At 44.3% G+C, this 27966-nt stretch overlaps 1 protein-coding gene across 1 annotated transcript in view; it reads left to right on the top strand.

The window, feature by feature from the left end:
• LOC124013072 (glycine receptor subunit alpha-3-like) overlaps positions 1-27966 on the top strand; it is a 138803-nt gene that overhangs the window by 103542 nt on the left and 7295 nt on the right. The window contains exon 7 of the mRNA XM_046327222.1: positions 25861-26075. Within this exon, the coding sequence (XP_046183178.1) occupies positions 25861-26075 (215 nt within the window). The remainder of the gene's footprint in view (positions 1-25860; positions 26076-27966) is intronic.

Raw genomic sequence — 27966 nt, 5'->3', positions numbered from 1 at the left:
GTCCGATGCCATCAAAATGTCATTTACCACCTTCACAAGTGCCGTCTCAGTGCTATGATGGGGTCTAAAACCAGACTGAAGCATTTCGTATACATTGTTTGTCTTCAGGAAGGCAGTGAGTTGCTGCGCAACAGCCTTCTCTAAAATCTTTGAGAGGAATGGAAGATTCGATATAGGCCGATAGTTTTTTATATTTTCTGGGTCAAGGTTTGGCTTTTTCAAGAGAGGCTTTATTACTGCCACTTTTAGTGAGTTTGGTACACATCCAGTGGATAGAGAGCCGTTTATTATGTTCAACATAGGAGGGCCAAGCACAGGAAGCAGCTCTTTCAGTAGTTTAGTTGGAATAGGGTCCAGTATACAGCTTGAAGGTTTAGAGGCCATGATTATTTTCATCATTGTGTCAAGAGATATAGTACTAAAACACTTGAGCGTCTCTCTTGATCCTAGGTCCTGGCAGAGTTGTGCAGACTCAGGACAACTGAGGTTTGGAGGAATACGCAGGTTTAAAGAGGAGTCCGTAATTTGCTTTCTAATAATCATAATCTTTTCCTCAAAGAAGTTCATGAATTTATCACTGCTAAAGTGCAAGTCATCCTCTTGGGGAATGCTGCTTTTTAGTTAGCTTTGCCACAGTATCAAAAAGGAATTTCGGATTGTTCTTATTTTCCTCAATTAAGTTAGAAAAATAGGACGATCGAGCAGCAGTAAGGGCTCGGTACTGCACGGTACCATCCTTCCAAGCTAGTCGGAAGACTTCCAGTTTGGTGTGGCGCCATTTCCGTTCCAATTTTCTGAAGCTTGCTTCAGAGCTCGGGTATTTTCTGTGTACCATGGAGCTAGTTTCTTATGAGACATTTTTTTAGTTTTTAGGGGTGCAACTGCATCTAGGGTATTGCTAAGGTTAAATTGAGATCCTCAGTTAGGTGGTTAACGGATTTTTGTCCTCTGGCGTCCTTGGGTAGGCAGAGGGAGTCTGGAAGGGCATCAAGGAATCTTTGTGTTGTCTGTGAATTTATAGCACGACTTTTGATGTTCCTTGGTTGGGGTCTGAGCAGATTATTTGTTGCAATTGCAAACGTAATAAAATGGTGGTCTGATAGTCCAGGATTATGAGGAAAACATTAAGATCCACAACATTTATTCCATGGGACAAAACTAGGTCCAGCGTATGACTGTGAGAGTGAGTGGGTCCAGAGACATGTTGGACAAAACCCACTGAGTCGATGATGGCTCCAAAAGCCTTTTGAGTGGGTCTGTGGACTTTTCCATGTGAATATTAAAGTCACCAAAGATTAGAATATTATCTGCAATGACTACAAGGTCTGATAGGAATTCAGGGAACTCAGTGAGAAACGCTGTATATGGCCCAGGAGGCCTGTAAACAGTAGCTATAAAAAGTGATTGAGTAGGCTGCATAGATTTCATGACTAGAAGCTCAAAAGACGAAAACGTCATTTTTTTTTTTTTTGTAAATTGAAATTTGCTATCGTAAATGTTAGCAACACCTCCGCCTTTGCGGGATGCACGGGGGATATGGTCACTAGTGTAGCCAGGAGGTGAGGCCTCATTTAACACAGTAAATTCATCAGGCTTAAGCCATGTTTCAGTCAGGCCAATCACATCAAGATTATGATCAGTGATTAGTTCATTGACTATAATTGCCTTTGAAGTAAGGGATCTAACATTAAGTAGCCCTATTTTGAGATGTGAGGTATCATGATCTCTTTCAGTAATGACAGGAATGGAGGTGGTCTTTATCCTAGTGAGATTGCTAAGGCGAACACCGCCATGTTTAGTTTTGCCCAACCCAGGTCGAGGCACAGACACGGTCTCAATGGTGATAGCTGAGCTGACTACACTAACTATGCTAGTGGCAGACTCCACTATGCTGGCAGGCTGGCTAATAGCCTGCTGCCTGGCCTGCACCCTATTTCATTGTGGAGCTAGAGGAGTTAGAGCCCTGTCTATGTTGGCAGATAAGATGAGAGCACCCTCCAGCTAGGATGGAGTCCGTCACTCCTCAGCATGGTCAGGCTTGGTCCTGTTTGTGGGCGAGTCCCAGAAAGAGGGCCAATTATCTACAAATTCTATCTTTTGGGAGGGGCAGAAAACAGTTTTCAACCAGCGATTGAGTTGTGAGACTCTGCTGTAGAGCTCATCACTCCCCTAACTGGGAGGGGGCCAGAGACAATTACTCGATGCCGACACATCTTTCTAGCTGATATGCACGCAGAAGCTATGTTGCGCTTGGTGATCTCTGACTGTTTCATCCTAACATCGTTGGTGCCGACGTGGATAACAATATCTCTATACTCTCTACACTCGCCAGTTTTAGCTTTAGCCAGCACCATCTTCAGATTAGCCTTAACGCGGTAGCCCTGCCCCGGGTAAACAGTGTATGATCGCTGGATGATTCGCTTTAAGTCTAATACTGCGGGTAATGGAGTCGCCAATGACTAGAGTTTTCAATTTGTCAGAGCTAATGGTGGAAGCTTCGGCGTCTCAGACCCCGTAACGGGAGGAGTAGAGACCAGAGAAGACTCGGCCTCTGACACCGACCCGCTGCTTAATGGGGAGAACCGGTTGAAAGTTTCTGTCTGCTGAATGAGCGACACCGGTTGAGCGTTCCTACAGCATTTCCTTCCAGAAACCGTGAGAAAGTTGTCCGGCTGCGGGGACTGTGCCAGGGGATTTATACTACTATCTGTACTTACTGGTGGCACAGACGCTGTTTCATCCTTTCCTACACTGAAATTACCCTTGCCTAACGATTGCGTCTGAAGCTGGGCTTGCAGTACAGCTATCCTCGCCGTAAGGCGAGCACAGCGGCTGCAATTAGAAGGCATCATGTTAATGTTACTACTTAGCTTCGGCTGTTGGAGGTCCTGACGAATCGTGTCCAGATAAAGCGTCCGGAGTGAAAAAGTCGAGGAAAAAATAAATATATGAACGGTAATTAAAAAGTGAAACCCGTAAAGTTGTCAGGTAGCAAAATAGGTTGGCAACAAAACGCACAGCAATTTGAAAACAAGCCTGCAAGTTGTGACCGGAAATGACGTCTCATGGGAGTGGAGCGCTTGGACCCTGCCATCCCTCCCCGGCATCTGTTAATGTTGTAAATTATATCCAGGGTAGAATCATCTCCCTCTCTCTGTCTCATAATCTTTTAAAAATGGTATCTGGCAAATAAATAGATGTAACGGATGGGGTGATATCCTAGATCTCTGCCGAGGCCCTGGAATGCAGTCAGTGATGATTTCCTACTGTTCTAACAAGGTTTTAATTCTAGATCCATGATTACTAGAACTGATATTCCCATTCATGTTGACGTTCTGTGATGAGTGATACTTCTGTTTCCATGGAGCTCAACTCACTTTGTCGGTTGAACACCGTCTGCTGCAGATGGTTGATCATCGGCAGTGGAAACGTGTCAGTCTAGTCGGCAGAGACAAAACATTAGATCTTTCACCAAGCCAGAGGAGGGGGTGCCGAGGTAGTGCTGCAGAAGCTGTGTGTGGTGGTTGTGTTTTGGTGCCAAGCATTGGAGCCCTGCCATGTTTGTTTGGTTACACTGTGAATGGTTGTGAACAGTTAATGGTTGTTAATGGTTGTGAACAGTTAATGGTTGTGAACAGTTAATGGCTGTGAACAGTTAATGGCTGTGAACAGTTAATGGCTGTGAACAGTTAATGGTTGTGAACAGTTAATGGTTGTGAACAGTTAATTGTTGTTAATGGAACAGTTAATTGTTGTTAATGGTTGTGAACAGTTAATTGTTGTTAATGGTTGTGAACAGTTAATGGCTGTGAACAGTTAATGGTTGTGAACAGTTAATGGCTGTGAACAGTTAATGGTTGTGAACAGTTAATGGCTGTGAACAGTTAATGGTTGTGAACAGTTAATTGTTGTTAATGGTTGTGAACAGTTAATTGTTGTTAATGGTTGTGAACAGTTAATGGTTGTGTTAATGGTTGTGAACAGTTAATGTGAACAGTTAATTGTTGTTAATGGTTGTGAACAGTTAATGGCTGTGAACAGTTAATGGTTGTGAACAGTTAATGGCTGTGAACAGTTAATGGCTGTGAACAGTTAATGGTTGTGAAGTTAAGTTAATGGCTGTGTTGTTAATGGTTGTGAACAGTTAATGGTTGTGGTTGTGAACAGTTAATTGAACAGTTAATTGTTGTTAATGGTTGTGAACAGTTAATTGTTGTTAATGGTTGTGAACAGTTAATGGTTGTTAATGGCTGTGAACAGTTAATGGTTGTGAACAGTTAATGGTTGTGAACAGTTAATGGCTGTGAACAGTTAATGGTTGTGAACAGTTAATGGCTGTGAACAGTTAATGGTTGTGAACAGTTAATTGTTGTTAATGGTTGTGAACAGTTAATTGTTGTTAATGGTTGTGAACAGTTAATTGTTGTTAATGGCTGTGAACAGTTAATGGTTGTGAACAGTTAATGGTTGTTGTTAATGGCTGTGAACAGTTAATGGCTGTGAACAGTTAATTGTTAATGGTTGTGAACAGTTAATGTTAATGTGAACAGTTAATGGTTGTGAACAGTTAATTGTTGTTAATGGTTGTGTTGTTAATTGTGAACAGTTAATTGTTGTTAATGGTTGTGAACAGTTAATGGCTGTGAACAGTTAATGAACAGTTAATTGTGAACAGTTAATTGTGAACAGTTAATGTTAATGGTTGTGAACAGTTAATGGTTGTTAATGGTTGTGAACAGTTAATGGCTGTGAACAGTTAATGTGAACAGTTAAGTTAATGGTTGAACAGTTAATGGTTGTGAACAGTTAATGGTTGTGAACAGTTAATGGCTGTGAACAGTTAATGGTTTTGAACAGTTAATGGTTGTGAACAGTTAATGGCTGTGAACAGTTAATTGTTGTTAATGGTTGTGAACAGTTAATGGTTGTGAACAGTTAATTGTTGTTAATGGTTGTGAACAGTTAATTGTTGTTAATGGTTGTGAACAGTTAATTGTTGTTAATGGTTGTGAACAGTTAATGGCTGTGAACAGTTAATGGTTGTTAATGGCTGTGAACAGTTAATGGCTGTGAACAGTTAATGGCTGTGAACAGTTAATGGTTGTGAACAGTTAATGGTTGTGAACAGTTAATTGTTGTTAATGGTTGTGAACAGTTAATGGTTGTGAACAGTTAATTGTTGTTAATGGCTGTGAACAGTTAATTGTTGTGAACAGTTAATGGCTGTGAACAGTTAATGGTTGTGAACAGTTAATGGTTGTTGTTAATGGCTGTGAACAGTTAATTGTTGTTAATGGTTGTGAACAGTTAATTGTTGTTAATGGTTGTGAACAGTTAATTGTTGTTAATGGTTGTGAACAGTTAATTGTTGTTAATGGTTGTGAACAGTTAATTGTTGTTAATGGTTGTGAACAGTTAATGGCTGTTAATGGCTGTGAACAGTTAATGGCTGTGAACAGTTAATGGCTGTGAACAGTTAATGGCTGTGAACAGTTAATGGCTGTGAACAGTTAATGGTTGTGAACAGTTAATGGCTGTGAACAGTTAATGGCTGTGAACAGTTAAGTTAAGTTAATTGTTGTTAATGGTTGTGAACAGTTAATTGTTGTTAATTGTGAACAGTTAATGGTTGTGAACAGTTAATGGCTGTGAACAGTTAAGTTAAGTTAATGGTTTGTTAATGTGAACAGTTAATTGTGAACAGTTAAGTTAATTGTTGTTAATGGTTGTGAACAGTTAATGGTTGTGAACAGTTAATGTTGTGAACAGTTAATGGTGTGTTAATGGTTGTGAACAGTTAATGGTTGTTAATGGTTGTGAACAGTTAATTGTTGTTAAGTTAGTTAATGGCTGTGAACAGTTAATGGTTGTGAACAGTTAATGGCTGTGAGCAGTTAATGGCTGTGAACAGTTAATGGCTGTGAACAGTTAATGGCTGTGAACAGTTAATGGCTGTGAACAGTTAATGGCTGTTAATGAACAGTTAATGGCAGTTAATGGCTGTGAACAGTTAATGGCTGTGAACAGTTAATTGAACAGTTAATTGTGAACAGTTAATGGTTGTGAACAGTGGAACAGTTAATGGCTGTGAACAGTTAATGGCTGTGAACAGTTAATGGCTGTGAACAGTTAATGGCTGGAACAGTTAATGTGTGAACAGTTAATGGCTGGAACAGTTAATGGTTGTGAACAGTTAATGTTGTTAATGGTTGGAACAGTTAAGTTAATGTGAACAGTTAATGGCTGTGAACAGTTAATGGAACAGTTAATGGCTGTGAACAGTGAACATGGCTGTGAACAGTTAATGGTTGTGAACAGTTAATCAGTTAATGAACAGTTAATGGCTGTGAACAGTTGAACAGTTAATGGCTGTGAACAGTTAATGGCTGTTGAATGGCTGTGTTAACAGTTAAAACAGTTATGTTAATGGTTGTGAACCCTTATTTGAACACTTGGTTAGTTAATGGCTGTGAACAGTTAATGGTTGTGAACTAATGGCTGTGAACAGTTAAGTTGAACAGTTAATGTTAATGGTTGTGGTTAATGTGATGGCTGTGAACAGTTAATGGTTGAACAGTTAATGGCTTTTAAGTGAACTTGTGAACAGTTAATGGCTGTGAACAGTTAATGGCTGTAATGAACAGTTAATTTTTTAATTTAACAGTTAATGGCTGTGAACAGGCTGTGAACAGTTAAGAACAGTTAATGGCTGTGAACAGTTAATGGCTGTGAACTTTTGAACAGTTAATGTTAATGGCTGTGAACTGTTGTTAATGGTTGTGAACATTGTTGTTAATGGTTGTGAACAGTTAAGTACAGTTAATGGTGAACAGTTAATGGCTGTGAACAGTTAAAGTGTTAATTGTTGTTAATGGCTGTGAACACAGTTAAGTTAATGGCTGTGAACAGTTAATGAACAGTTATGGCTGTGAACAGTTAATTGTGAACATTGTTAATGGTTGTGAACAGAAAAAGTTAATGGCTGTGAACAGTTTGGAACAGTTAATGGTGAACAGTTAATGGCTGTGAACAGTTAATGGCTGGCTGTTAGTTAATGGCTGTGAACTGTGAAAGTTAATGTTAATGGTTGTGAACATGGTTGTTATGGCTGTGAACATGGAACAGTTAATGGCTGTTAATGGCTGTGGACAAATGTTATTAATGGCTGTGGACAGCTGTGAACAGTTAAGTTAACAGGTGTTAATGGCTGTGGACAGTTAATGGCTGTCTGATCAAACAGGGAATGGTGAAAACTATGACCCCTTATTTGATGTGAACGGGTTAAAGAAGGAGTCTTAATGGATTGTGTTTTTTATTTAACCTTTAAGGAATGGCTGTGATTGTAGGGGGAAAAAAGTTGTTAATGTGGATTTTTGTGATTGCCAGCAAAATTCCAGTTAATGACCCAAAACGACTTAACAGAAACTGTCCAAACAGGAATAACAGAAAACAGCATCTGTTGACAGAGACACCTGCTCACACGCAGCATCTGATGAAGGCAAAAACAGTTACAGGACAGGGCGAAACACAGTTAATGCACTGTGAATACTAAACAAGGAACCGACGGGACAGGAACGGAACACAAAGGAATAAATAGGGACTCTAATCAGGGGAAAGGATCGGGAACAGTTAATGGCTGGGAAGAGTTAAATGATGATTAGGGGAATAGGAACAGCTGGGAGCAGGAACGGAACGATAGGAGAAGAGAGAGCGAGAGTTGAGAAGGGAGGGGGAGAGAGAGGGATAGAAAGACGGAAAGAACCAAATAAGACCAGCAGAGGGAAACGTTAATAGAATGGGGAGCACAGGGACAAGACATGATAATAAATGACAAACATGACAGTACCCCCCATGCGCTCCTGGACACTGTGGACAGGAATGGCTGCGGCAACGGAGGAAATCATCGATGAGTGAATGGTCCAGCACGTACCCGAGACGGAACCCAACTCCTCTCCTCATGACCGTAACCCTCCCAATCCACAGGTGATCCAGGTGAGAACGCATGTCCATGATCTTATGTACCTTGTAAATAGGTGCGCTTCGACAAGGACGGGAGGGGGGGAGGGAAGATGAACGGGGTGCGAAGAAAGGGCTTAACACAGGAGACATGGAAGACAGGGATGGACGCGACGAAGATGTGAAGACATGGAGTCGCACAGCTTAGGATTGACGACCTGGGAGACACGGAACGGACCAATGAACCGCGGAGTCAACTTACGAGAAGCTGTCGTAAGAGGAAGGTTACAGTGGAAAGCCACACTCTCTGGCCGCAACAATACCTTGGACTCTTAATCCTGCGTTTATTGGCGGCTCTCACAGTCTTCCCCGCAGACAAAGGCAGACCGGTAATGAAGTCTAAGGCGATGTGAGACCATGGTCGAGAAGGAATGGGGAGCGGTCTGAGACGACCGGCAGGAGGAGAGTTACCCGACTTAGTCTGCGCGCAGTCCGAACAAGCAGCCACGAAACGGCGCGTGTCACGCTCCTGAGTCGGCCACCAAAAGCGCTGGCGAATAGACGCAAGAGTGCCTCGAACACCGGGATGACCAGCTAACTTGGCAGAGTGAGCCCACTGAAGAACAGCCAGACGAGTGGAAACAGGAACGAAAAGGAGGTTACTAGGACAAGCGCGCGGCGACGCAGTGTGCGTGAGTGCTTGCTTAACCTGTCTTTCAATTCCCCAGACTGTTAACCCGACAACACGCCCATAAGGAAGAATCCCCTCGGGATCAGTAGAAGCCACAGAAGAACTAAACAGACGGGATAAGGCATCAGGCTTGGTGTTCTTGCTACCCGGACGGTAAGAAATCACAAACTGAAACGAGCGAAAAACAACGCCCAACAGAGCTTGACGGGCATTAAGTTTTGGCAGCGGATGTACTCAAGGTTCTTATGGTCTGTCCAAACGACAAAAGGATTTAAGTCGCCCTCCAACCACTGTCGCCATTAGTAGGCTGCGGATGGCGAGCAGTTCACGGTTACCCACATCATAGTTGTGCTCAGATGGCGACAGGCGATGAGAAAAATAAGCGCAAGGATGAACCTTATCGTCAGACTGGAAGCGCTGGGATAGAATGGCTCCCACGCCTACCTCAAAGCGTCAACCTCGACAATGAATTGTCTAGTGACGTCAGGAGTAACGAGGATAGGAGCGGACGTAAAACGTTCTTTAGAAGATCAAAAGCTCCCTGGGCGGAACCGGACCACTTAAAACACGTCTTGACAGAAGTAAGAGCTGTGAGAGGGGCAGCAACTTGACCGAAATTCGAATGAAACGGCGATAGAAATTAGCGAAACCTAAAAAGCGCTGCAACTCGACACGTGATTGGAACGGGCCAATCACTGACAGCTTGGACCTTACGGAATCCATCTGAATGCCTTCAGCGGAAATAACGGAACCGAGAAAAGTAACGGAGGAGACATGAAAAGAGCACTTCTCAGCCTTTACGTAGAGACAATTCTCTAAAAGGCGCTGTAGAACACGTGAACGTGCTGAACATGAATCTCACAGACGGAGAAAAAATCAGGATATCGTCAAGATAGCAAAAACAAAGATGTTCAGCATGTCTCTCAGAACATCATTAACTAATGCCTGAAAAACAGCTGGCGCATTGGCGAGACCGAACGGCAGAACCCGGTACTCAAAATGCCCTAACGGAGTGTTAAACGCCGTTTTCCACTCGTCCCCCTCTCTGATGCGCACGAGATGGTAAGCGTTACGAAGGTCCAACTTAGTAAAGCACCTGGCTCCCTGCAGAATCTCGAAGGCTGATGACATAAGGGGAAGCGGATAACGATTCTTAACCGTTATGTCATTCAGCCCTCGATAATCCACGCAGGGGGCGCAGAGTACCGTCCTTCTTCTTAACAAAAAGAACCCCGCCCCGGCCGGAGAAGAAGAAGGCACTATGGTACCGGCGTCAAGGGACACAGACAAATAATCCTCGAGAGCCTTACGTTCGGGAGCCGACAGAGAGTATAGTCTACCTCGAGGAGGAGTGGTCCCCGGAAGGAGATCAATACTACAATCATACGACCGGTGAGGAGGAAGGGAGTTGGCTCGGGACCGACTGAAGACCGTGCGCAGATCATGATATTCCTCCGGCACTCCTGTCAAATCGCCAGGTTCCTCCTGAGAAGTAGGAACAGAAGAAACGGGAGGGATGGCAGACATTAAACACTTCACATGACAAGAAACGTTCCAGGATAGGATAGAATTACTAGACCAATTAATAGAAGGATTATGACATACTAGCCAGGGATGACCCAAAACAACAGGTGTAAACGGTGAACGGAAAATCAAAAAGAAATAGTCTCACTGTGGTTACCAGATACTGTGAGAGTTAAAGGTAGTGTCTCAAATTTGATACTGGGAAGATGACTACCATCTAAGGCAAACATGGGCGTAGGCTTGTCTAACGGTCTGAAAGGAATGTTATGTTTGAACCCATGCTTCGTCCATGAAACAACCCTCAGCCCCAGAGTCAATCAAGGCACTGCATGTAGCACCCGAACCGGTCCAGCGTAGATGGACCGACATAGTAGTACAAGATCTAGATGAAGAGACCTGAGTAGTAGCGCTCACCAGTAGCCCTCCGCTTACTGATGGGCTCTGGCCTCTTACTGGACATGAATTAACAAAATGTCCAGCAACTCCGCAATAGAGGCACAGGCGGTTGGTGATCCTCCGTTCCCTCTCCTTAGTCGAGATGCGAATCCCTCCCAGCTGCATGGGCTCAGTCTCAAAGCCAGAGGAGGGAGATGGTTGCGATGCGGAGCAGGGAAACACCGTTGATGCGAGCTCTCTTCCACGAGCCCGGTGAAAGATCTACCCGTCGTTCTATGCGGATGGCGAGAGCAATCAAAGAGTCCACATCTGAAGGAACCTCCCGGGAGAGAATCTCATCCTTAACCACTGTGGAGTCCCTCCAGAAAACGAGCAGCAGCGCCGGCTCGTTCCACTCACTAGAGGCAGCAAGAGTGCGAAACTCAATAGAATAATCCGTTATGGACCGTTCACCTTGGCATAAGGAAGCCAGGGCCCCAGAAGCCTCCCTACCAAAAACTGAACGGTCAAAAACCCGAATCATCTCCTCTTTAAAGTTCTGGAACTTGTTAGAGCAATCAGCCCTTGCCTCCCAGATAGCTGTGCCCCATTCTCGAGCCCGGCCAGTAAGGAGTGAAATGACGTAAGCAACCCGAGCTCTCTCTCTAGAGTATGTGTTGGGTTGGAGAGAGAACACAATCTCACACTGCGTGAGAAAGGAGCGGCACTCAGTGGGCTGCCCGGAGTAGCAAGGTGGGTTATTAACCCTAGGTTCTGGAGGCTCGGCAGGCCAGGAAGTAACAGGTGGCACGAGACGTAGACTCTGGAACTGTCCAGAGAGGTCGGAAACCTGAGCGGCCAGGTTCTCCACGGCATGGCGAGCAGCAGACAATTCCTGCTCGTGTCTGCCGAGCATGGCTCCTGGATCTTGACGGCAGTGTAACGAGCGTCTGAAGTCGCTGGGTCCATTCCTTGGTCGGTTCCTTCTGTCATGCAGGTGATAGAGGACCCAAAAGCGACTTAACAGAAACAGAGTTTATTCAAGTCCAAACAGGGAATAACAGAAATCCTCTAGTCTGTAGAGGGGAATAACAAGAGAAGCGGCCACAGACTGCAGGTCGCCGGGTAGGCGCAGGCCGTAGTTGACAGAGACACCTGCTCACACGCAGCATCTGATGAAGGCAAAAAACACGACAGGACAGGGCGAAACACAATCACAGCACGGTGAATACTAAACAAGGAACCGACGGGACAGGAACGGAACACAAAGGAATAAATAGGGACTCTAATCAGGGGAAAGGATCGGGAACAGGTGTGGGAAGACTAAATGATGATTAGGGGAATAGGAACAGCTGGGAGCAGGAACGGAACGATAGAGAGAAGAGAGAGCGAGAGAGTGAGAGAGGGAGGGGGAGAGAGAGGGATAGAAAGACGGAAAGAACCAAATAAGACCAGCAGAGGGAAACGAATAGAATGGGGAGCACAGGGACAAGACATGATAATAAATGACAAACATGACAATCCAGGTATTATTTTTCTATAAATGGCCTAAAAGAAAAGCTTTGACTATAAATTCTCTGATTATTCAGCAAGTTTCCCTTTTCAGCATCCAGACCAATATAATAGTGAATGGGCTTAGAAGTTCTTTCAAAGAGATGGCCCACTTAAATACAATGGTGATTAAATGCATCAATTATGGATTTTTTCTCCATAATGAGGCCAGTGAATTAATTTGTTGTGGCAGAGAGGAGGTAGAACTCTCCAGGGATTTGACAGTTTTCCAGAATTTTGCCAGGTTCCCATTACAATCTGAAAGAGCAGTTACACAATAATCAGAATTTCAGATTTTTATGTGTGCCATTCAGAGGATGAATGGGCAAGACAATAGATTTAAGTGCCTTTGAACTAGGTATGGTAGTAGGTGCCAGGCGCACAGGTTTGAGGGTGTCAAGAACTGCAACGCTGCTGGGTTTTTCCACACACAACAGTTTCCCGTGTGCATCAAGAACGACCCACCACCCAAAGGACATCCAGGCAACTTGACACAACTGTGGGAAGCATTGGAGTTACCACGGGCCTGTATCCCTGTGGAACACTTTCAACACCTTGTAGAGTCCATAACCCGAAGAATTGAGGCTGTTCTGGGGGCTAAAGGGAGTACAGGGTGGGTGCTCACCTCAATATTAGGAAGGTGTTCCTAATGTTTTATACACTCAGTGTATTTGTTTATTTACGCAGAATATGTACAGTTTAAGTTTATTGTACATAATTCAACTCCACAGCTGTTTCTGAAGCCGTGGTGCTCAACTTACATCCACAGACATGAAAGTCATTGTTTATCAAAGTCCATTGCACCAATAGGGTGTCTCCAAACACCCTAGTCTCAGTCTGTCGGTCTGTGACCCTCAATAAGTTCTAGGCTTTTCTTTCTGCTTGATTGAGATCCATTCTCTGTGTGTGTGTGTGTGTGTGTGTGTGTGTGTGTGTGTGTGTGTGTGTGTGTGTGTGTGTGTGTGTGTGTGTGTGTGTGTGTGTGTGTGTGTGTGTGTGTGTGTGTGTGTGTGTGTGTGTGTGTGTGTGTGTGTGTGTGTGTGTGTTCTTTCTGCTTGATTGGCATCGACTTTGTGTCCAGACGGTGTGCACTGGGTCACTCTGGAGAGATGGACACTCTGTCAATCAGCTTAGAGGAGATGGCATGGCTGGGGTCACACACACAGCCACGCATGGACGGAGGCTCTCACACAGGCACATACGCACATGATAAGGTCGAGCTTAGAGGAGATGGCATGACTGGGGTCACACACACAGCCACGCATGGCTGGGGTCACACACACAGCCACGTATGACTGGGGTCACACACACAGCCACGCATGGCTGGGGTCACACACACAGCCACGCATGGCTGGGGTCACACACACAGCCACGCATGGCTGGGGTCACACACACAGCCACGTATGACTGGGGTCACACACACAGCCACGCATGGCTGGGGTCACACACACAGCCACGCATGGCTGGGGTCACACACACAGCCACGCATGGCTGGGGTCACACACACAGCCACGCATGGCTGGGGTCACACACACAGCCACGCATGGCTGGGGTCACACACACAGGCACATACGCACATGATAGGGTCAAGCTTAGAGGAGATGGCATGGCTGGGGTCGAGCGCTCACACACACACACACACACACACACACACTGATTTGGCCCATTGATCTGTGATGGCCTTGTCTGCCCATGGCCTCATTTACTGTAATATTGCAGTTACTGAACGAGCTTCTGAAGTGCTGTGGATCTGATTGATGGAAAGATTAGACACAGTCATACATTATCCGTAATGAGAGATGATAGAGATGAATAACATTGGCTATAGGTCATTTTACTCTCTGTGAAGTTAACTTCCATATTAGATTCACTCGCCTAGTTAAACTGACTCGCCTAGTTAAATAAAGGTTAAATAAATAAAAATTCACTCCGTTAACCTATGGCAAACATGTGTTCTCAGAGCACCAAAAGGCAGACTTGCTGTACAGTATACAGCCCATCTTTATATTCTTCTTCTACACCTCTGTGTCAATGTTCTTCTGTTTGCCTGAACCACTCTCCCAAGCCAACCAGAGAGACGTTGTTTCCCCACAGCTTCCATTTAAACTCCAAGACCAACTTCCTCCATTCTTTCCAGTCATAAAGGATGCTGACTGAGGCAACAGCGGTGCTCTGTCTGGCTCTGGTGAATGCCAGTGTGACATGTGTTTATGAAAAGGGAGACAGAGCGGAGAAAATGTACTCTACTGATGGGTTCAATGTGCCGTGCTTATAGACCACTCTCTCTATAGGCTAGCATAGCATACCAGTCAGCCTTGTCAATCAAACTGACTGGCCACAGGGTCTCCACGCTGGTGTCACAGGGGCATTGACCCACGCAATTCGAGGGTAGGCCTCAAAACCGGCCAAGCCAAGCCAATCAGGATGCAGAATCGGCAGCACTTCCTGTTTATTATTTGGTTTCTTCCTGTGTGTCCTGTTTATGTGTGTGTGAGCAGGCAGTGGGGCTACTTATGCTTGGTGACTACAGTACAGCATGGGAGTGTTATCCTCTATGGCATGGGTTCTTAAACTTTTTCAGCCTGGGACGCAAATGAGAAATTCTGTGTTTTCCTGGGACCCAAGCTTAAGAAAATGTGCAACTATACGTAAATATCGATACGTTTCATTGCCATTATGCCTAGCAAAATATGCAAAAAAACAAATGACAATGAAATAAATCTTTTCATGTTTATTTTTCCCCATTAACAACACTCTTACATACCTGTCAAGGTTAGAACTGTTGCTGTTAAACACAACAATTCATTCTGAACTGGAATAAGCAGATCACATCACACAGATGTATAACAGAACACACACGCAGGCTTTTTGATCCTGCAAACCTCAGTCACAGTACAGATAAATGTCAGGCCTACTGTACATCTTACTGTCAAAATTATAGTTGATAGAAAGTCGAGGTTGGAACTGTCGCTGTTAAAATACATATTTTTGTTATTCTGAACTGGAATAAACTGATTGATCACATCACACAGATGTAGACCAGAAAACACCTATATACACAGTCATAATGAGAGGTGTGTGTGGCTGGTTGAAGTTTTCAACCAGCAGGTCTATTCTGGGCTCAGTTTTTGACAGTACAACACTGAGGTGATGCTCAGCATTGGCACTGTTTCTGTACTTGAGAGCCCTGACTCGCATAGGTGTGTGGTGCCAAACTGGATCAGAACATCTACTGCTTCCTCAGTCAGGTAGGAGACCACTTCCTGCTGTAGATGAACAACCCAGAACTCTGTGAACGTTTGCCCCAAAAAGCATCTAGCTTCAATCAGTTTATTCCCGTTCAAAATAAAAAGTATTACTTGTATTTTAACGGCAACAGTTCCAACCTAGACTTGTTTTCAACAAGAATTTCTACAGTAAAATGTACAGTAGGCCTGAATTTCTCATCTTCATCTGTACTGTTTCTTAGGGTTGCACTCTCAGTAGCTGGTTAGCTTGCTTTGGCTAACGTTGGCTATTAGCTGTGTAACGGGGATTGTTTGAAAGATAAACTCACATCTACTACTATGAGAGATTGTACTGTTATAAAATGACAACAATGTCTTGTTAGTTGACTGACTTTCCCACTTTCGAAGCACATTCTGCACTGCACAGTCAACACTGTATTTGCGTTTCATGACGATTGAGCTCAGTCAGAACTTGTGAGTTCTACCAGGAGTCCATTTCATGACAGCGGTGAGTGATGGCGACTGGGAATAACAAGGCAGTGGCTTGAACGAGAGCGCTGCAGCGTGGGGGTCGCGGAGTGATCTTCAAGAAAACTGTAGAAAAAAGATCCGGTGAACCACGAAGCACAAGGGCATCTCCCTCTACCTCTCCCTCTCCTACTGGCGCAGCTGCCAAACTGAGCAGAGAGCACGCTGCTAAGGAGAGAGCGCACTGAGCAGAGAGCGCACTGAGCCGAGAGCGCTGCTAAGGAGAGAGCACTGAGCAGAGAGCGCACTGAGCAGAGAGCGCACTGAGCCGAGAGCGCTGCTAAGGAGAGAGCGCACTGAGCCGAGAGCGCTGCTAAGGAGAGAGCGCACTGAGCAGAGAGCGCTGCTAAGGAGAGAGCGCACTGAGCCGAGAGCGCAGTTGCACTTGGCCAAATCAAATCCAGTAATTAATGAAATATTTATATGTTATTTGGGTCGCGGCCCATACTTTAAGAAACGCTGCTCTATGGGGTTTACACGCTAGCCTCCCAGCTGCCTGACTGGCTGCACTCCTTGGCTTGTTGTGATTGCAAACATACATATACAGAAACACACTTACCATACACAGGGATGCTGGCCCATGTTGTGTCAGGTTGGCCTGATGTCCTTTGGTTGGTGGACCATTCTTTATACACACGGGAAACTGTTGAGCGTGAAAAACCCAGCAGTGTTGCAGTTCTTGACACGGTGTGCCTGGCACCTACTACCATACTCTGTTCAAAGGCACTTAAATCTTTTGTCTTGCCCATTCACCCTCTGAACGGCACACATACACACTACATGTCTCAATTGTCTCAAGGCTTAAAATCCTTCTTTAACCGGTCTCCTCCCCTTCATCTACACTGATTGAAGTGGATTTAACAAGCTACATCAATAAGGGATCATATATTTCATTTACATTTAAGTCATTTGGAGGGCTCTTATCCAGAGCGACTTACTGCATTCACCTTATGACATCCAGTGGAACAGTCACTTTACAATAGTTTAACAAGATTACTTATCCTACCTCTGTCATGGAAAGAGCAGGGACTGTTATACTATTAATATATATATTCACCTGGATCCACCTGGTCAGTCTGTCATGGAAAGAGCAGGTGTTCTTAATGTTTGGTATAGTCAGTGGAGACCTACAATTGATTCCCATTCAAACGTCTAGTTCCCAAGCCTAACCCTAAACCTCACCCCTAACCCTAATTTTAAACCTAACCTTAAAATAGCCTTTTTTACAAGTGAGGACTGGCAAAATGTCCTCACTTCTCTGAATTTTTGTTGGTTTACTGTTCTTTTGAGTGCTTTTGGTACTCACAGTGATAGTAAGATGTGTACATGCGCACGCACACACACACCACACATCAGTACACTGAGGTTGTGTCTACACTTGACACTCACATGCGACTTCTGCTATCAGAATGTGAAGATCACATTGAATAGACGGGTCTAGATGCACAAAAGTGTCTTTGTGGTGTGATTGTGTTCAGATCTGTCTGACCACTTCAGGAGCTGGTCAGGGCTTCATTGTGTGTGGATTTCTCCTCAGTCTGGATGCAGTCAGGCTACCGAAAGCGCATACAGTGGGCGACGTCATCAGCACTCCTTCCACAAGTCTCCAGAAAACCTTTGGGACCGAGAGACACCTTTTCATTATAACGTTGGAGGAAATGCTATCCAGCTAGCTAAAAATATTTTTGGTTTGGCTAGAGTCATGCTAAGCCGTTTGCAATCCCTTTAGTGTTGCTTGCTAGCTAGACACAGCGGTTAGCTGGCTAGTTTGCTACAGTAGTTAGCTACTGCTGTCAGGTGTGGTTGTTGTGTTACTATCATATGTAGCCTTTTCCACCATTTGTAGAATACATACTGGCATTTGAATATAGCTTGTTTGGAATTCCATGATCAGAATACCAAAGCTGCATGATCTGTCAAGCCTAGACATGGCCTGACACACACACACACACACACACATCTCTACTGCATGCCTCCTCTCCCTCAGAGACCTAGACCAGAAAGAGAAGGAATGGTGGAGCAGAAAGAGTCAGAGAAGAGGATGAAAGGAAAGGAAGACATGTGATATGATCAGAACCCAGCAGAGAGTGCGAGCAGAAGGAGCCGTTTGTGGGTGTTTTGTTGTAGGGTGGCGTCATGTGGTGTAGAGGTTATAGCAGTGACTCGTGGGACTAGAGAAGTGCATTAAGGGCCACGTGGCGTTTGGCCCTGAAAACCCAGCTGGCCATGGAATTCATTCAGAATTATTGCAGTATATTCCTCAAGAGACTACAGAGTCCAGTGTGAGAAATGAATAACGGTATCTATTCGGTACAGATATCAGTGAGGCAGGCCGTGTCCCAAAAGAGCCTATTTCCTATGTGGTGCACAACTTCTGACCAGAGCTTGGGTCAAAAGTAGTGCACTATAAAATGGATAGGGTGCCATTTGGGACACAGTCATAGTTAAAATAGCTAATGGACAATTACATTTTATGTAATAAAAATAACATGGGAAATTTTCTTGCTCGTCCGATTCAAAGGGTCAACCATCCCTGAAATGTACCGAAATCTAGAGACAAAAAATGTGAGGTTTCTTTCTGTTCATCCGGTCCATGTACAATGAAGTCTGTTTTACAAAACTGGTTTAAATAAACTGTTCCTCCATTGTCCACCCCAAGGCCTGCACTGACAGCTTGTCACAATTAATGCCCTGTGAGTGGCACGGTGCTGTTAAGATCCAGAACATACACACTCAGATGGACATACACACTCAGATGGACATACACACTCAGATGGACATACACACTCAGATGGACATACACACTCAGATGGACATACACACTCAGATGGACATACACACTCAGATGGACATACACACTCAGATGGACATACACACTCAGATGGACATACACACTCAGATGGACATACACACTCAGATGGACATACACACTCAGATGGACATACACATGGACATACACACTCAGATGGACATACACACTCAGATGGACATACATACACACTCAGATGGACATACATACACACTCAGATGGACATACACACTCAGATGGACATACACACTCAGATGGACATACACACTCAGACGGCACAAACCAACCTGGTCTTAGAGCATTTTGTATTATTTTGGAAGAAAATCCGAGACACTAAAATGTGTATGATATGTATGATATGTTTTGTATGATATGTATGATATGTTTTGTATGGTATGTATTATTTTGTGGATGTTCATCACCCATTTCAAATCAAATTGTATTGGTCACGTACACATGGTTATTGCGAGTGTAGCGAAGTGCTTGTAGTTCCGACAGTGTAGCAATATCAACAAGTAATCTAACAATTCCACAACAACTAGCTAATATTGTATTAACACACAAATCTAAGTAAAGGGATGGAATAAGAATATGTACATATAAATATATGGATGAGCAATGACCGAGAGGTATAGGTAAGATGCAATAACGGTATATACATATGGAATGAGTAATTTTTTAACAATTTTACCTTTATTTAACCAGGCAAGTCAGTTAAGAACACATTCTCATTTTCAATGACGGCCTGGGAACAGTGGGTTAACTGCCTGTTCAGGGGCAGAACGACAGATGTGTACCTTGTCAGCTCAGGGGTTTGAACTCGCAACCTTCCGGTTACTAGTCCAACACTCTAACCACTAGGCTATGCTGCCGCCCCGCTGCAAGATATGTAAACATAATTATTCTTATTTGTTAGAGTGGCAAATGATTTCAAGTCTGTATGCAAGCAGCAGCCTCTCTGTGTTAGTGATGGCTGTTTATCAGTCTGATGGCCTTGAGATAGAAGCTGTTTTTCAGTCTCTCGGTCCCAGCTTTGATGCACCTGTACTGACCTCGCCTTCTGGATGGTAGCGTTGTGAACAGGCTGTGGCTCGGGTGGCTGTTGTCCTTGATGATCTTTTTGGCCTTGCTGTGACATCGGGTGTTGCGCCTTCTTCACCACACTGTCTGTGTGCGTGGACCATTTCAGTTTGTCTGTGATGTGTACACTGAGGAACTTAACTTTCCACCTTCTCCACTGCTGTCCTGTCGATGTGGATAGGGGGGTGCTCCCTCTGCTGTTTCCATTGTTTTTTTTTAAGTAGTCAGGAGGATACAGACAGCTCAAGAGGTATGCTTAGATATCTCGATCTACTTCTCCAGAGTCAGATTAACTCGTGGATACCATTTTTATGTCTTTGAGTGCAGCGTCAACGCAATGACGAAGTCTATGGTAACTGCTAGCATGCTAGTAGATACCATAGACTTCCAGTCATTACACTAATGCTAGTTAGCATTGGCGCTTAAAACTGCCTCTAGCTTCCTTCCTACCGGATGCCGAGATATAAAAATGGCATCCATGAGTTCATCTATCTCTGACAAAGTAGAGAAAGGTATCTAAGCATACCTCTTGAGCCGACTCGTCGCCAAAATCCCAAAGTATCTCCTTAAGTATGATGAGTGCGGCTGTAAATTGCAGGAAAACGCTGTCTTCAGGATGTGTTTTTTTTTTGTGCAAAATTCACCAACTCCCAGACTGGGGGGCCTTGTCCCCCTCCAGATCACCCACCAGCCATCCAATGTACTTTGTGTCCCCTCAGATGTTTGGGGTGCATGATGCCCCTGTCTGTTAGGCTACAGTAAACAAACACTACAGTAGGGAAGGCATTTCTTCAAAGTTGTGTGGGTCGTTGCATTGCATTGCTCACTAACCCCATTGACTTCATCCTTTCGAAGCAACTATTATAGAGGGATTTATTCTCAGGGGAAACATTGAGGCTGGCGTAATCCTTTGCAATAAATTATCTTAAATGTCAGAGGTTTACTTTACGGAAAATAATGGCTCCATTCCAGTGCATTGAGTCTATACATTCATTCCAGTGCATTGAGTCTATACATTCATTTCAGTGCATTGAGTCTATACATTCATTCCAGTGCATTGAGTCTATACATTCATTCCAGTGCATTGAGTCTATACATTCATTCCAGTGCATTGAGTCTATACATTCATTCCAGTGCATTGAGTCTATACATTCATTCCAGTGCATTGAGTCTATACATTCATTCCAGTGCATTGAGTCTATACATTTATTCCAGTGCATTGAGTCTATACATTCATTCCAGTGCATTGAGTCTATACATTCATTCCAGTGCATTGAGTCTATACATTCATTCCAGTGCATTGAGTCTATACATTCATTCCAGTGCATTGAGTCTATACATTCATTCCAGTGCATTGAGTCTATACATTCATTCCAGTGCATTGAGTCTATACATTCATTTCAGTGCATTGGGTTCATATGTTTATTTAAGTCCATCGGATATACATACATTTTAGTAAATTGAGAGAATTTGTGTGTTGGGTATATATGTTTACTAGAGTGCATTGGGTGCATGTGCTGATCACATATGTAGGAGTACAGGCCCAGGGGCGTGCTTTGGGCAAAGTCACCACTCACCTCCTATTTTATCTATTTATTTTTGAACCTTTATTTAACTAGGCAAGTCAGTTAATAAGAACAAATTCTTATTTACAATGACGGCCTACCAAAAGGCCTCCTGTGGGGCTGGGATTAAAAATACGAAAATAAAATATAGGACAAAACGCATCACGACAAGAGAGACAACACTACATAAAGAGAGATGTAAGACAACAACATACCATGATAGCAACACAACATGGTAGCAACACATGACAACAACATGGTAGCAACACAACATGACAGCAGCCCAGCATGGTAGCAGCACAAGACGTGGTACAAACATTATTGGGCAGAGACAACAATTCATCACGCCAAGCAGCCACAACTGTCAGTAAGAGTGTCCAGGTATCCTGTCAAATGATTTGTCACATGTGCCGAATGCATAAATTACAATGCAAAATGAATCAAATACACAAGAATGAAGCTATATACAGGGAGGACCAGTACCAGATCAATCTGCAGAGGTACGAGGTATTGGAGTCAGGCAGGGTGAATGACTGGGCATCATCAGGATAGATAATAATAAGGTATTAGAGGTAGATATGTACATGGAGGCAGGGTAAAGTCACTAGGTATCAGGATGGATGATAATAAGGTATTAGAGGTAGATATGTACATGGAGGCAGGGTAAAGTCACTAGGTATCAGGATGGATGATAATAAGGTATTAGAGGTAGATATGTACATGGTAGATATGTACATGGAGGCAGGGTAAAGTCACTAGGTATCAGGATGGATGATAATAAGGTATTAGAGGTAGATATGTACATGGAGGCAGGGTAAAGTCACTAGGTATCAGGATGGATGATAATAAGGTATTAGAGGTAGATATGTACATGGAGGCAGGGTAAAGTCACTATGTATCAGGATGGATGATAATAAGGTATTAGAGGTAGATATGTACATGGAGGCAGGGTAAAGTCACTAGGTATCAGGATGGATGATAATAAGGTATTAGAGGTAGATATGTACATGGAGGCAGGGTAAAGTCACTATGTATCAGGATGGATGATAATAAGGTATTAGAGGTAGATATGTACATGGAGGCAGGGTAAAGTCACTAGGTATCAGGATGGATGATAATAAGGTATTAGAGGTAGATATGTACATGGAGGCAGGGTAAAGTCACTAGGTATCAGGATGGATGATAATAAGGTATTAGAGGTAGATATGTACATGGAGGCAGGGTAAAGTCACTATGTATCAGGATGGATGATAATAAGGTATTAGAGGTAGATATGTACATGGAGGCAGGGTAAAGTCACTAGGTATCAGGATGGATGATAATAAGGTATTAGAGGTAGATATGTACATGGAGGCAGGGTAAAGTCACTAGGTATCAGGATGGATGATAATAAGGTATTAGAGGTAGATATGTACATGGAGGCAGGGTAAAGTCACTAGGTATCAGGATGGATGATAATAAGGAATTACAGCTAGATATGTACATGGAGGCAGGGTAAAGTCACTATGTATCAGGATGGATGATAATAAGGTATTAGAGGTAGATATGTACATGGAGGCAGGGTAAAGTCACTAGGTATCAGGATGGATGATAATAAGGTATTAGAGGTAGATATGTACATGGAGGCAGGGTAAAGTCACTAGGTATCAGGATGGATGATAATACGAGTAAAAAAAGAACAGGAAGAACAGAGTAGCAGCAGTGTGTGTGTGAGTGGATGTTTATTTACAGTAGTGTGTATGTATAGTCTTGTGAGTGTGCATAGAGTCAGTGCAAGATAGTCCGGGTAACCATTTAATGAGCTATTTAGCATTCATATGGCTATTTAGCATTCATATGGCTATTTAGCATTCCTATGGCTATTTAGCATTCCTATGGCTATTTAGCATTCCTATGGCTATTTAGCATTCATATGGCTATTTAGCATTCATATAGCTATTTAGCATTCATATGGCTATTTAGCATTCCTATGGCTATTTAGCAGTCTTTTGGCTCGAGGGTAGAAGCTGTCTCGAAGCCTGTTGGTCCGAGAGCCGAAGCTCCGGCATTGTTTGTCAGAGGTAGCAGAGTGAACAGTCTATGGCTTAGGTGGCTGGAGTCTTTGGCAATATTTCGGTCCTTCCTCTGACACCGCCTGATATTAAGGCCTTGGATGGCAGGGAGCTCGACCCCAGTGATGTATTGGGCTGTCCGCACCACCCTCGTTAACACCATGCGATCGAGGGCGGGGCTATTGCCATACCGAGCGGTGATGCAGCCAGCCAAGATGCTCTTGATGGAGCAGCTGTATTACTTATAGCCTTCTGATGTGGAAGAGGTGCTGTCGTGCGGGTGTGCGAGTGTGTGTGGACCATGTAAAGTCCTAAGCGAAGTGGACGCCAAGGACCTTGAAGCTCTTGACCCGCTACACAAAAACTCTGATGTTGATGAGGGGCGTGTGCTCTCCCCTCTTTCTCCTGTAGTCCACAATTAGCTCCTTGGTCTTACTGATGTTGAGGGAGAGATTGTTGTCCTGCGCCACACTTCTGACCTCTGACCTCCTCCCTGTAGGCTGTCTCATTGCCGTCAGTGATCAGGCCTACCACCGTTGTGTCGTCAACAAACTTGATAATGGTATTGGGGGTCAGCGTGGAGTGGTGTTGTTGCCTATCCTCACCACCTGGGGACGGACTGTCAGGAAGTGGAGTGGGTAAGGTATCTGGGATGATGGTGTTGATGCGTGTTACGACCAGCCTTTCAAGCATAATTACAGACTGGGACAAGGGAGAGATTGAGAATGTCAATTAAGACACTTGCCAGCTGGTCTTCGCGTGCTTTGAGAGCGCACCCTGGTGTTCCATCTGGCCCGGCGGCCTCGTGAGTGTTTACCTGTTTAAAACTTTTATTCACATCGGCCACCAAGAGCGAGATCACACAGTCATCCGGAACAACAGGGGCTTTCACGCAAAACTCAGTGTTGTATTCTTCGAAGCAAGCATAAAAGGGATTTAGCACGTTTGGGAGATCTGCATCACTGGGCAACTCGTAGTTGGGTTTCCTTTTCTAATCTGTCATGATCTGCAAGCCCTGCCACATGCGACTAGCAGTGTAATAGGACTCCACCTTCCTCCTATATTGTCCTTTTTCATGTTTGATGTCTCGTCAGAGCTCGTTGCGGGCTTTCTAAGTCTGGGCCTTGTCTGTGTCCCGTTCCTTGTAAGCGGTAGCTCTAGCCTTTAGCTCAGTGTGGATATTGCCTGTAATTCATGTTCTTTTGGTATGGATACCTTCTTATAGTCACTGGTCACCATAGCAGCACCCACCCGTAGCACGCGCTCCAGCAGGTATATTTCACTGGTCACCCTCAAAGCCAATTCCTCCTTTGGCCTCCTTTCCTTCCAGTTCTCTGCTGCCAATGACGGGAACTAATTGCAAAAATCACTGAAGCTGGAGACTCATATCTCCCTCACTAACATTAACCACCAGCTGTCAGAGCAGCTCACAGATCACTGCACATGTACATAGCCCATCTGTTAATAGCCCATCCAACTACCTCATCCCCATACTGTTATTTGATTTATTCTTTTGCTCCTTTGCACCCCAGTATCTCTACTTGCACATTCATCTTCTGCACATATATCACTCCAGTGTTTAATTGCTAAATTGTCATTATTTCGCCACTATGGCCTATTTATTGCCTTACCTCCCTAATCTTATCTCATTTGTACACACTGTATATAGACTTTTTCTATTGTGTTATTGTATGTTTGTTTATTCCATGTGTAACTCTGTTGTTGTTTGTGTCACGCTGTTTTGCTTTATCTTGGCCAGGTTGCAGTTGTAAATGAGAACTTGTTCTCAACTGGCCTACCTGGTTAATTAAATAAAGGTGAAATCAAATTTTACAAATAATAAAACTGTGGGGACGTCGTCTATACACTTATTGATTAAAACCGTGACTGATGAGGTAATCTCCTCAATGCTATTGGATACTGGAACATATCCCAGTCTGTGTGCTAGATAAACAGTCTTGTAGCCTGGCGTCTGCCTCATCAGACCACTTCCATATTGAGCGTGGCACTGGTAACCTATGAACTGAGGGTTGGGTGTGTGTGTGTGTGTGTTTGTGTGATGGTAGGGAGATCTGACAAAACGTTGACGCATGACTGGCATTTTGATCTGAGGCACTGAGCTTTGAGGATCAAGATAACCACAGCTGCATGGACCGACTACATGGAGATGGATTTCAACTCCTCCACAGCTCGGGGCTTTTGCATATTATATGGATTGCTAGAATTGAGATTTTCTGAGAAGCCACGTGTGCAGTTTGTGTGGGCTTGTTTACATGTGCAGTATACGGTGTGTATGAGAGGAGAAATGCTGACGTCTGTAAGATATGGTCGACAGAGAGACCTAATCGTCTCCGAAGGAGTACGCCTCATCTTGCCTATACACTTCCACGGTACGTTTCCAAGTATGTTATTTAGGCAGACTTTAACACGAAACAAAGGAAACATAGGCGCTTGTCTCAGTCGCTCTCCTCCCCTCTGTCTCTCCTCCTCCTCCTCCACACAGGGAAGTTCACGTGTATCGAGGTGCGATTCCACCTGGAGAGACAGATGGGCTACTACCTGATCCAGATGTACATCCCCAGCCTCCTCATCGTCATCCTCTCCTGGGTCTCCTTCTGGATCAACATGGACGCCGCGCCCGCCAGGGTGGCGCTGGGCATCACCACCGTGCTCACCATGACCACCCAGAGCTCTGGTTCCAGAACGTCTCTACCTAAGGTGGGTCGGGGGAGGGGGGGCAGAGTGTGTGAGAGTGTGAGTGGGTGTGTGTGGGTTGGCAGGAGAGTGTGCTGTGGGCATCACCACCGTGCTCACCATGACCACCCAGAGCTCCGGTTCCAGAACGTCTCTACCTAAGGTGGGTCGGGGGAGGGGGGGCAGAGTGTGTGAGTGGGTGTGTGTGGGTTGGCAGGAGAGTGTGAGTGGGTGTGTGTGGGTTGGCAGGAGAGTGTGAGTGGGTGTGTGTGGGTTGGCAGGAGAGTGTGAGTGGGTGTGTGTGGGTTGGCAGGAGAGTGTGCTGTGGGCATCACCACCGTGCTCACCATGACCACCCAGAGCTCCGGTTCCAGAACGTCTCTACCTAAGGTGGGTCGGGGGAGGGGGGGCAGAGTGTGTGAGTGGGTGTGTGTGGGTTGGCAGGAGAGTGTGAGTGGGTGTGTGTGGGTTGGCAGGAGAGTGTGAGTGGGTGTGTGTGGGTTGGCAGGAGAGTGTGAGTGGGTGTGTGTGGGTTGGCAGGAGAGTGTGAGTGGGTGTGTGTGGGTTGGCAGGAGAGTGTGCTGTGTGCATCACCGCTGGTGCTCGCGCAAAAAGGTGTCCCTCCTTCAGGACTGACTGTCCGTGGTTGATTTATGGTCTAGGTACAGGGTGACTTTTTCCTGTTTGCTTTTAACGGAGCCTTGCAGTGTTGCAGAGATCATACGCGATTGAATGTGTTGCATCGTTTATACACCTAAATGATCTCAAATAGACTGTATAAAGAGCTACCTAAGACATTTTATATATAAGCGATGTTCTGAGATATATGTTAAATGCCCCTGCTGGTGTTCGGAGACTTTCTGTCTATATGGAACATCTCAGTACTGTTTAATACATCTCCTCCCAAAGGGCCTGTGTATATATGTTTGGTATTCGCCCATGTAGAAGAACAAAATACTGGCACTTACTTGTTAAATGACAAGTTCAGTATTTTTAGACTTACTGTAAATCCGAGGATACAATGTTCTCCTGGGCCATAGACTACTGTCAAGGTTAACATTTAAAATAAATCTAAATCAAATAAAAAGACCTAACTTGTCCTCTTTACCCTTGAGTAGTATTTAGTGCTCTGTATGTGTTAAAGAATGATGCAGCGTAGTGAATGGAATGTTCCGTCACGTAACTGAATTGAGCATTGAGCAAGAAGACGTTTTTACACCGTCATGATATCAGTGACTGCATATCCATCTCCTTGAAAGATAAAACGGTAACATCATGACAGACTAAATGTTAAAGGTTCCATGCATCTGTTACCTCCGATATCAAATCACTTCTGGGGTAACAATTAAAAGAGTATCCTCTGAGCAAAGGTCCATTTCTCAAGCAAGGATTCAGCTAGGACTGTCTGGGAGTGGGTCTGAGTGGGGAAGGGGAAACTGAAAACTAACTGTTATTGGCAGAGAGGCTTTGAACTCTCTTTCTTATTGGTCTAGTAACTCATTTACCACCTGGTGATGTCACCAGAGATGCTATAACTCCATCCCACCAAAACAGGCTGAAATTACAGGTGGTCTTTTCAAGCAGCTCTTACACTAACGGGGCATTATCATCATTTTCACAATTTCACAGCATTATTCCAACCTATTCAGCTAAAAACGACAAAATACTCCATGACACATATTTGATATATACATGTATTATGTATTCTCATATACTCCTAACATACTCCAAATTATGTAACAGCATCAATCCAATCTCTGTGAAATGAAAACATAAAACAAGCTGCAAACTTGCTGCAAACTTGGCCAGACAGTTGAAACTGCGTCTCTGTCTGTGTGTCAGTCTGTCTCTACTCTCTGACTGTGTGACTTTGTCTCTACTCTCTGACTGTGTGACTTTGTCTCTACTCTCTGAC

The sequence above is a fragment of the Oncorhynchus gorbuscha genome, linkage group LG24 (assembly GCF_021184085.1).
Source record: "Oncorhynchus gorbuscha isolate QuinsamMale2020 ecotype Even-year linkage group LG24, OgorEven_v1.0, whole genome shotgun sequence".
Taxonomy (NCBI): domain Eukaryota; kingdom Metazoa; phylum Chordata; class Actinopteri; order Salmoniformes; family Salmonidae; genus Oncorhynchus; species Oncorhynchus gorbuscha.
This window is presented reverse-complemented; position numbering and strand designations above follow the sequence as displayed.